Raw genomic sequence first — 11810 nt, 5'->3', positions numbered from 1 at the left:
TCAGTAACAGATTATTTTAAAGAATGGGAAGTTTTATCACTTCCTGAGGGCTATACATTAGTATGTATGACTTTTATTTTCACATTTTAATTTATATTTATATATACATTTATATATATATATATAGAAACACACACACACACACACACACATTATATATATAATTTACTAATTTATCTACTTACAATAAATCGTCCATTTCCCTTTTCTTTTGAAAAACACTTTTTTCGCGCGTGAACTTGAGCAGTTGGAATATCTGAACTTCTAAGAGTCGACGCTAAAACTAGCATGACGTCACAAAATCGCTTTGACGCGCGTCAACTGACGTCCATGAAATTGCACCTTTACGCGGTTGGGAGACGCGGCATAGATCGGTGGGAGCGCGAGCGTAGAGCGGGGCGCGCGGGGCGAAGCCTCGGCTTCTCAGCTGATTTGTATTTATTCTTTTCTTCTAACGGGCAGGTTGCTGTGACCAGTGCCTCATATGGCACAATATTATGATTCTACTTTTTATCGCGAGTTTTTAAAGTGCGTTTATTATTAGCAAGCCCTCGTATCCTCCGTGAAGAAAAATAAAAGAGAGATTTGAGAAATCATCAGAACTATTCTTGTCACATACATATATGACTTATGTTCCATCATTTGATTTCGCTCATCTACGTCTCTCGTAGGGTGGAGGATAGGAAGGAGTAAAGTAAAATAAAGAAGAATTAGAATTAACTTTATCAATTTAATATCTTAAACATTTACATTAATATTTACGATGTTTCTTTTTTACTTGTGATAAACCTCGGTCGCGTCGGCTTTCGCTCGAGGGCTATACACACGGGAGATGGTGTTAATGGTCGCGGCGTCGGTCGCGGATTGATCTTAGCGGCTGGTTCCTTTTGCGCGGAAGCGGTCGGTGGAGTCGCGGGTTTTGGCGATGCAGGCTTGCCGGCCGGAGTCACGAGTGGTGCCGGAGATATTGACGGCGCGATGATGGGCCGCTGTGTCGTGCTGACCGGTTCGGATCTCCAATATATTGAGGGGTCAAAATCACCATCCGCCGCGTATTCTTGAATAATTTTACGGAGATGGACTTTTGTTCCTCCCCGTTTGCTGCAGATGCGTTTTTTACGATAACGTCTAGGCATCTATCCTTGAACAAGAGATATATATATTAGTGTGCCTACCCGAGATAAAATTCGGGAGTTGGGTTTGATTTGCGTCAGGGATTCTCGAACGCCGTATAGCGGACAAGAGTCGGCTGGGAAAATGATATAAGAGTTTTTCGGGAGATCTTCTGAGACGCCTCTCGGTGCGAAGTAATTTACCTTGTCAGCAGATCGTACAGAGGAAAAATGGTACGCTGAAATTGTCGCGTTTATATGCTGTTAATACTATGGCGTCTCACGGTAAGGGGGTGTTATTTCCTTACATGTGTTATGTCTGTGTAAGGATAATCTAGAAAATTCTCTAGATATTATTTTATTAATTTCAGGCTTAATTGCACGAGATTTTGGTACGAGAGTGCAAAAAGTCTGTACTAGGTCGCACGCTGTTTATGTGGCCCCGTCTGCTTTGCGCGTTTTGCAGCGGGGCGTGAAGAAAATGTATACAAAGCTGCGCTAGGTTTTTTATCTCGTGTTTTTCGACAGTTTATTTTCTCCATCGATTTCCGAGTGCTAAGTATTCACGAAATCTTGTGTTTATTTAAGCATTTTTATGACATCTGTGAGCACCGATGCCTGCTAAGATGAGTGTGTATATAGTCTTGCGTTTATTCGCGTCTAGCGGATATATGCAAGTTTGCATATGAGCGCATTATCGTGATGCATTGCGGTTTTTATTGAATTCTGCAGCGAATAAGCTAATTATTCACACATTTAGGCGATCTGAATTTATATATTCGCGGCGGTCTATTTATTGATAAAAATGGTTGTACGAATTTATGCACCCTCAATGCATTTTCTTTGTTAAAGAGTTGGCGCAGGCGCAATTTATTCATTGTTTAATATCAGCTGTTTCAACGTATATTATTATAAAGCGAAGGCATGACTTATACATAAACAGATTTTGTATGTATTCGTGTATCCTATACCAACATATATTCGTATTATACGTGTAATTCGTCTGGTGACGAACAGGGTGCCATTCTGTAGGCGCACCGGACGTTACACCTACAAAATTATTTTTCTTTACATGTATCTTAATATAATGAGACTTGTAGAACTTACCATTCTTAATATTTCTTGGTAGATGAATCTCTCCGATTCTTTGAATCCATCCCTCACGCATTACTGAATTTTTCGGTAATTGGAAGAAACTTACTTGCTCCGTTCCACAATTCTCTTTAATGTTTGTACAACACTTTACTATGCAGCGTGCCATTACAGCGTACTTCCAAACAACAAAAAAGGAGGACGATAGGGCCAGATTACGTCTTAAAATTCGTAGGGGCTCAATCAAAGCCGGCACATTCACAAATAACACTTTCACAAATATACGATAACAAGCCGATCCGAAACGCGTTTCCGAGAGAGACAGATAATACAATCAAGACGTGCAACAAAGATACCGTTAACGCAGTTGTGACAATTTACTAACGTCAAACATTTTATTCTTCAGAGTTGGTAGCACTACTTCTTTAGCGACACTTCGACGAGAAAAGGGGCATGGTTTAGCTGAAATGAGCACACCATGTATACTTCCACCATGAATGGGTAGTTGAACCTCTATCGTAGAATAGGGCTTATGGGGATCCTCTGTGGTGATGGGGAGAAGAGCCACCTGATTCTACCGTCCTGGTGGTGTGGTTTTTTCCATAGGTTTTGCCAAATGTAGCAGTAGATGTGTGATGGAGCTCCAGATAGCTCCAAGCAAATGCAGACTCCAACCGTAGACTGAGTGGAGCGCGTAACCATGGATTATGGTATCAATTATTAATTTTATCAGGCGTATGATAATGAAGATGGTCAACACTCTGACGCTAGCGGATCCGAAGGTCATAAATCCTTGCCATAATCGTTGACCGGCGCTTTCAGTAATTCTTTCTAGAGACTTTTCGTCTAATAAATTCAGCATCGAGATGCTACCAGGTGGGATCATTCCCCATTGCTCCCCGAGATATAGTGTTCAAGGTCGCTTGTTTCTCCACCGGGAACATGATGTGGGTTCGAAGTCTGTTCAGATCTTCCGTGGAATAGATTCTGCTCGTTGCCAAAAAGTCTGGGTTTATGTATTTCCAGGCTGGGTGCGTAAGCAATTGAATGGTTGGCGGGGCCAGAGTTTCGGTTAATTCAAAACCATGTTCCGCGATACATGACAGGTTGTTACAGTCTCTTGGAGTCGCATGTCTCGTTAAAATGCGCGACCTCGAGAGTAGGAAGGTTGAGGCGTTTTTATACGTGACTAATAGTTCGTCGTAGCATTCTTCAGTATGCCGCAACTTGCACTCGGCAGGGACGCACTGGATGATATCGGATGACTTCTCCAACGGCGACAGCCGTGTATTTGGGTGATTTCATAAATCGGAAGGCCATCTCGTCCGGGACTATGCTCGAAAGTGAGAAAGCATTTTGAAGTGTTTGTCTCTCGCGCGAGCGTGCACTTTTTCTCCATAATGTCCATGTAGAGGCGGTTGAGGTGGTTTTTTATGTGTTTTTCCACGTAAACAAATTTAGAGTTTAAGTAAGAAAATATGTCAAGATTGTCTACTGAGATTCGTCCATGTTGTGTTTCCAATATTAGTAATTTAGGATGTTTTATCCGAAACAGCTAATAGCCACACAATTGAATTCCTCGGTCTTGCCGTCTTGGTTAATGCGAAGATTGTGTCGCGTGTAGTCACGGTGTACACTGTAGGCGTTGTTTGATTCTGCTTGGGTGCTAGCTTGGTAGCGATTCCTTCGTACAGTACTTCATACTGGCTGAACATAAGTCCGGCTGGGGTGCTATCCAGTAAGTTTCTGCTCCGTCAGTGTTGAAGCATATTCTGTCGTTGATGCGGCATCGTGCTCCCGATGGCAGGATGATCTCTTTGGTTGATCGCCTTACTGTCACTTCTAGTGACCTTAGTACTACCTTGATGCTTGTACAGATGCTTGTACTACCACATCATCCCACATACCGAAACTGTCGGTGTATTGGGTTCCGTGGCAGCGGCTGTCTACTCCGGTGGCCACCATGTACCGCTGAGATATGCGAATGCATGCCGCAATAGTATATTATGCGATCTATTTCCATTCGGCATTGTAGTACGCTCAATTTATTATAATCGGAGGTTTGAATTAGTTGTATGTATGTTTCGGACGTGTCAGGCTCGACATTCTCTAAATCACAGTTACCAACGTCCAGGAGCGATAATGAAGTTATATTGAGGCCACGCCCCCCGCAGTCGTAGCCCACCAGGCAAAATGCCGGGAGAATGAGCAGCAATAGAGTGGCGACGAGGGCCAAAAGGTTAACTGCTAGTCGTTCCATCTTAGCGCGCGCTGGTTGTGGTACTGGCGCGTTGGTGGTCGGTCAGTTGCTTCCGCTGAGCCCGGGGTGGGGGTCAGCATCGTCGGGCAGATGTGCTCCGCGTTCTCCGATGTAGCGCAATTTTTTGAGTTTATTCCCATGAACTATTCGTGCCTTAAGCTAAGACTCCACGTATGTGGTGAGCAGCGGCAAATGCATAAGATGACCAATCAGAAGCCAGGAGGACTCCTGCCGGATGCGGCATGCGCTTGGCTCCTAATTGGTCACCGCATGCGTTTGCTGCTTCTCACCGCATACTGGAGTCTTAGTTTTATCTCTACCTATAGCTATCTTAATATTATTATAAAAGTTGGTAAAGTGCTCTTGATATAAACATAAACGAAAAGAAAAGAGACATTGTAAGAGTCATATGGAATAAATTTAAAAAGTTAAATAAAACAAAACAGTCATATATAATAAAACCACATCTTACAAAAAAAAATTACGAAATATACATTTCAAAAGAATACAAATTTTATAAAAAAAACTACTTTGCGAACGTTTCAGCTCATAGATTGAGTCTTCTTCAGACGAGAATACATATTCTTAATATTATTATTATCTAAAATTTCCAGGACCTCGTGTGGTCCTGTGTATTGGTCAGAAAATTTCTTTTTATTGGTTCTTTTAGCAGGTAAACCCGATCGCCGCATTTGAATATCTGAGAGTTTAATTTTTTATCGTAATACTGTTTTGATCGTTGTTTTGCTCGAGTAAGGTTTTCGTGAGCGATTTCTTGTATATCGTGGAGTCGGTTGAACAATGAGGTCAGGTAATCCGCGTAAGTGACGTTTAAATCGCTCGGGTCGCTCGTTGATATTCGAGCTGTTTTGCCAAATACTAATTTATGCGGTGTAAATTTCGTACCCTCGTGTATGCTGGTGTTGTATGAGAATATCACTAACCTCAAGTGTTCATCCCATTCATTGTCTCGATCTGTATACTGCTTAAGATATTCGCAGAGTACATGATGACTCCTTTCAATCGAGCCGTTCGATTGAGGGTGGTATGCGGTAGTCTTAAACTGGGTGATTAAAATTTACGTGCTATAACGCGCATGAGAGCATTTAAAAAATTCGACCTTTGGTCTGTGAGAACGGCTTTAGGTGCGCCATAAATACAGACGAAATCGCTCATGAACGCGTTAGCCACATCGATGGCGGTGGTCTGTTTCAATGGAACGGCAAGAGAGTATTTAGTTAGTAAATCTTGTATTGTCAGTATGTATACGTTTCCTTTCCGAGTCTCAGGTAACGGTCCCATAATGTCCATGGAAACCTTTTCAAATACCGCGCTCGGGTATCGGTTAAGATCATTGGTTGACGAGTTTTCACGCGAACTTTCAACTGACAATTTCTACAATTTTGGATATAACGTTGGATGTCGGTTTTCATATTCGGCCATTGATATCATTGTTTAATACGCATATATGTTTTGGTAATGCCTTTAATGTCCGCCCGCTGCGGAGTTATGGTATTCATTAAGAGGATCCTAAAACCTCCTGTATTACCGATTAAACACATAAATTTTGTATCGTAAATACTTTTTTTGTCGTTCACAGATTCGAAAATCCTTTCCCAGGAGTAAAGTATATACATTACTATGTGCCTGTGAAGTAGAATCTATATTGAAAACGACAAAAAATTTCGAAATTGATGTCTTTTTTACCATTTTTTAGTTCAATATGGCGCTCCAAAGCTGTCATGTCGTAACAACATTTGTTTCATATAAAAGCTGCGCAATTTGTACTTAAGAAATAGTAGTCCACAGTCACATAGTTTGCATGAACAAACAGCGTCGAGTGCTTAGAATTAGACTTACAATTAGATACTTTATCGCGACGAATTTACGATACGAAAATTTACAGGTAATGCGACTGCGTGCATCACTGCGTGATATATTAGTGTGATAGTATATAAAAGATATGTCGATGTGTTGTAAAACAGCGACATCTAGCGATTTCGTTAGACTTCGAGCTTTGCTTTAAGATCTCCTTAAGGATTTGTAGGCGATCGCTAATCGGAGATGTCATAATTTGCTTGGTGCAAATTGAAATTTTTATGTCATGGTTGTCGCGAATTTGATTAACTGTTATACGTTTACTATTGTATACTGATTATCATATTTAGTTTAAGTAGAGCGTGAAGTTGATTGCATATTAGTACGGCAGAACGCTACCTCTAGTCGAATGACACCAACAGCGTATGCTGCAAAAAAAAGAAAAGAAAGGAAGAAAAGAACACACAGTCGTTAACGAGCATTAATGGCTCACTTTTGTATACACGCGGTCGCAAATGCAACGAATTAAATATACGAGGATATCAGTCTAATATATTCCTACGTAACCATTCAACATTGGTCCTTCGAGCCGGATAAGAATCCAAGAAGTACGATCTCGACACAAAGAGGATCCCGAGCAGCAAGAGTGTCGGACAACAAGATATCTGAACTTCGACGCAGCAACGCGCGATGTCGGGACTTTGAGAGATCACAAGGCGCATTAGCATAACGAATTGGTTAAACAATCGAGTCAAAATGAGCAACGAAGACAAAGTAATTTTGTTAAAACGAAAACACGCAATTATAAAAGCAGCGTGCACGCAATGCAAAAATTATATCGAAACAATGGAAATTACACCAGAGAATGTTGCGCAAGCAAAAACTAGGTTAGAGAAAGTTGGTCGCAGTAAGAAACAATATAATCAGAGTTAGAATTGTTAGTTGAGAGCGAGACCGTTGACAGAGAGGGTTTCGAAGCGAACTTTAAGTAGCAAGATTCAATTAATCATAAGTAGCGTCAACATCGAATTACCGACATATTTGAATAATTCGGCGCCGAGATCGCGTTCTGATGGTAACGTATGTTACCCAAAATAACTTTACCGGCATTTTCTGGTTCTTACGATGAATAGATGCCTTTTCGTGACACATTCTATTCGTTGGTGCATACAAACACCACGTTATCGAATATGCAACGATTCCATTATTTGAAATCCTCGTTGGCTAGCGGGGCGTCGGAAGTGATACATTCGTTAGAAATTACAGAAAATAATTATGAGCACGCATGCGTCATGCTCTACGACAATAAACGGCTCATAATACAAAATCACCTTAAGGTCATTTTCGAACTGCCAAGAGAGGCACAACTAAAAAGAGTTCAGTTTTATTCAGACAAATCATAGATGGTACATTAAAACATATAAGAGCGTTAAAGGCTCGGTCGTCCAACAGATGCCTGGGATGTGTTAATATACTTAGTAACGACAAAGATTGATATATTAACATTAAAGGAATGGCAAACGAGTTTAACGGCTGCAACGACACCTAGTTTTAAGCAAATGACAGAATTCTTGTTACGCAGATGTCAGGCGTTGGAAGCGGTTAGTAAGAAAACGGTTACGTCAATCCCAGCCAACGCTGATTCCAAAGTAATTAAAGCAAAAAATACAGCGTCATTTCTAACAAACGTCAAGGAGAAATGTCCCATATGCAATAATGAGCACTTTATCTTTCATTGTCAGAAATTTTTAGGCCATTCCACAGATCAAAGGTTTCAGCAAGTCAAGAACTATAAGCTATGCATCAACTGCTTACGCTCTAACAATCATCAAATCAGAGATTGCAAGGCACGATCTTGTAAGCATTGTAGCAAAAAACACAACACACTATTACATCGTAGTACGGTCGCAGAATTCATATCATCAGAGAACGATGCGGTCAAAGAAGATCATGCGCAAGATACAGTTATGGCAACCTCGTCTTGGAAAAATGCAGTATCAAATGCAACACAGGTACTGCTGTCAACAGCATGGTAAGGGTATACGACCGCAGAGGTAAGAGCCACAATTGTCGTGCCCTTCTAGATAATGATTCCCAATCACATTTTATAACAAAAAATCTAGCAAGTCGATTGGATCTAACAACAAGGCAAATCAACGTATCAGTATCTGGAATTGGAAATGTAACGTCTCAAAAAAATAACATAGCAAGGCTCAAAATAGGTTCAAACTATAATGCCTTCCAAGCAACCATGGATTGCATGGTGATAGATCGTATAACCAACAAGTTATACGATCAACAACAAGGCCAACTACATCCCGAAAAACATAAATTTAGCAGAACCTAAATTTCACATTCCAGCGGACGTCGACCTACTGATCGGAGCAGAAATTTTCGGGTAACTCACATGTGTCGGTCAAGTCAAGCGAATCAATAATCAAGTCGTTTTACAGAAAACACAGCTTGGCTGGTTAGTGGCCGGTAAGGTAAGCACAGCTACCAAGACAGTGGGGATTTCACACTGCCACTTGAGCATAACAACGATGAATTAGACAAGAAGCTAACACTGTTCTGCCATATCGAAGACTGCAGCAACAGTCAGGCATACACGAGAGAAGAGAGGTCAAGTGAAGAATACTTTCGTTAAACTACTCGAAGAAACGAGCAAGGTCGTTTTATCGTCAAGCTTTCAACCAAAGAAAAGGAACTCGAACGATTAGACAAATCGAAATCAACCGCAACCAAGAGATTCTATTCTTTGGAAAGGAAATTTAGGCAACAACTGAGACTAAGACAAGAATATGTGGAATTTATGAAAGAATACTTATCGCTCGGACATATGCAGAAGATCAAGGACGATCAATAAGTCAGCGATCATACATATTATTTACCACATCATGCGGTTATAAAGCAATCAAGCGTCACCACCAAGCTGCGCGTGGTATTCGACGCTTACTGCAAGGCAAGCAGCGGGATTTTGTTGAATGACGTTTTAATGACAGGACCTACGGTATAGCAAGATTTATTTTCTATTGTAATCAGATTTCGACCATTCACATACGTATGGAATGCCGATATAACCAAAATGTATCGGCAGGTGATGGTAGACACAGCATTTACGCCTCTGCAAAGGATAGTATGGCGTGAAGAGGAGGATCAAGATTTGGAAACCTTCGAATTACTGACCATCACATATGTCACATCATCGGCGTCGTTTTTAGCCATCAGATGCTTGAAACAATTGGTCGAGTTGGAAGCAAGGCATCCTCGGACGACGGAAGCCATTGCTCGAGATTTCTACATGGACGACTTATTAACGGGAGCCGATTCTATTCATGAAGCAAGGTTCTTCGAGATCAAATCATAGGCTTGTTAACGAAAAGATGTTTCCAATTGAGGAAGTGGTCTTCCAATTCTAACGAATTGCTAGAGGAATTACACGAAGCAGTTGACTTGGATTCATTGCTAACAATCAATAAAGAAGCGGACTATCGCACCTTGGGTTTACAGTGGTGCTTAACAGGGGACCATTTTCAATTCACAGTACCCACTACGAATAACAAGGAACGGGTGACAAAAAGGACCATTATATTTTAAATCGCCCAGATATTTTGTCGGGCCAATGCTCACAAAGAAAATTCTAATACAACTACAGATTAGAACGCATCGGTTCCAGTGGATATACATACTGAATGGTCACAATTCCAAGAAGAATGTTAAGTTCTAAATGCCTTAATAGTATCGAGGCTAATTATCAATTGTCCGTATGTGGAAATCCAACTACATGGTTTCTGCGACGCAAGTACACAAGTGTACGGCGCGTATGTCTACTTTAGGGTGACTGACAAGCATGGAAAACACTTCGTGAAATTAGCGTGTTCGAAATCTAGTGTAGCTACATTAAAATGCATATCGCTACCACGACTAGAACTATGCGGAGCCGTCTTGCATGCCAAACTAATCGGCAAGGTGGAGAACACGGTGCCGAGGAATTTCAATCGTCAGATTTTATGGTCGGACTCAACTATCGTCTTAGCATGGTTGAAGTTCGAGAAACTTCAATACATTCGTAGCAAACAGAGTGAACGAAGTACAACAGCGCACTACTGACCAGGAGTGGCATCACGTACCGTCAGAGGACAATCCAGCCGATCTCATTTCCAGAAGATTTGTTTCCCGCACAATTTATCAATGCGTCGATATGGTGTAAGGGTCCAGGATGGCTGCAATTGGACAGCACCGAATGGCCTCAGTTACCTGAGATTGAGGTGGACTCTTCTTTACTTGAACAGCGTCAAGTAGCAACACATTCAATCACGGTCGCTCCACAAGGAGACGAGATACTCTCAATATACACTCGATACTCCGAGCTAGACAAATTCATACGCATCACAGCATGGTGCCTGAGATTTCATACAAATTGCAAAAACGGGAATAGAATCACGGGACCGTTAAACAGCAGCGAACTAAATGTCGCCTTAATTCTATTGTGTAAACAGATGCAACAGTCAGCATTTAAGGCCGAAATTCAGCAATTAAGCAACCAACAAAATTTAGCTGCGAAAAGCCTACTGTTAGGTTTGAATCCATTTTTAGACCAAGAAGGGGTCCTTTACGTCGGCGGAAGACTGAAGAACTCTATGTTAACATACACAGTAAAGCATCAGTTATTGCTACCGTCAAATCATGTGTTGACAAGATTAATCGTACAGTATTATCACAAGAAGAATCTACATGCCGGGCCACAATCTACATTAACAACAGTTCGGCAAAAATTTTGGCCGCTTGCAGCAAAGTGTGTCACACGTAAGATCGTACGTAATTGTGTGACCTGTTTTGAGCCAAGCCGCCGATTTCGCAAGCAAAGATGGGTGATCTACCGGCGGCTCGCGTGCAACCATCCAAAGCCTTTCATTTATGCGGGCGTGGATTATGGTGGACTGCTCTACATCAAAGAAGGTTTCGAAACGCAAGATCAACCAAGGCTTACATTGCACTGTTCGTATGCTTTGCGACAAAAGCTGTACACATCGAATTAGTCAGCGATATGTCGTCGGAAGCATTCATAAACGCTCTCAAACGCTTCATATCTAGAAGAGGAAAGATAGCCAACATTTATTCCGACAATGGAACAAACTTTGTCGGGGCCTCACGCGAGCCCCCAGCTTCAAGAGTTGCACAGATTACTCAGTTATAAACAACATATAGAACCCTTACAGAAGTACTTAAGGATATCTTGGCATTTCATCCCGCCCAACGCTCCTAATTTCGGCGGACTCTGGGAAGCTGGTATCAAGTCATCTAAAACGCACCTGAAGAAGGTTGTAAGGCAAGCAGCATTGACCTATGAGGAGATATACACCTTGTTAACACAAATCGAGGCAGTGTTAAATTCTCGTCCGATCACTGACTTAACAGAAGATCCTAACGATATCTCTTTTCTCACTCCAGGTCATTTCTTGATCGGGGAGCCTTTAAACTATATTCCAGAGTCTGACATAATCGAAGTCCAGACCAATTAATTGTCA

General features: G+C 41.4%; 1 protein-coding gene across 1 annotated transcript; it reads left to right on the top strand.

Moving 5' to 3' along the window:
- Positions 1 to 9367: 9367 nt before the first annotated feature.
- Positions 9368 to 11321, top strand: LOC108781594 (uncharacterized). The gene is made up of 3 exons (XM_018549608.1): positions 9368 to 9627; positions 10119 to 10322; positions 10397 to 11321. The coding sequence occupies exons 1-3, from the start codon at positions 9368 to 9370 to the stop codon at positions 11319 to 11321; spliced, it is 1389 nt and encodes a 462-aa protein (XP_018405110.1).
- Positions 11322 to 11810: the final 489 nt, after the last annotated feature.

The sequence above is a fragment of the Cyphomyrmex costatus genome, unplaced genomic scaffold, assembly GCF_001594065.2.
Source record: "Cyphomyrmex costatus isolate MS0001 unplaced genomic scaffold, Ccosl1.0 scaffold840, whole genome shotgun sequence".
NCBI lineage: Eukaryota > Metazoa > Arthropoda > Insecta > Hymenoptera > Formicidae > Cyphomyrmex > Cyphomyrmex costatus.
Note: the sequence above shows the minus strand (reverse complement) of the source record. Positions and strands in the feature narration are given on the sequence as shown.

Coding starts and splice junctions, on each gene's coding strand:
- LOC108781594 (XM_018549608.1), top strand. CDS start 9,368: ATGTATCGGCAGGTGATGGTAGACACAGCATTTACGCCTCTGCAAAGG. Junction 9,628..10,118: donor GATTCTATTCATGAAGCAAG/GTTCTTCGAGAT, acceptor TGTCTACTTTAG/GGTGACTGACAAGCATGGAA. Junction 10,323..10,396: donor TCAACTATCGTCTTAGCATG/GTTGAAGTTCGA, acceptor ACTACTGACCAG/GAGTGGCATCACGTACCGTC.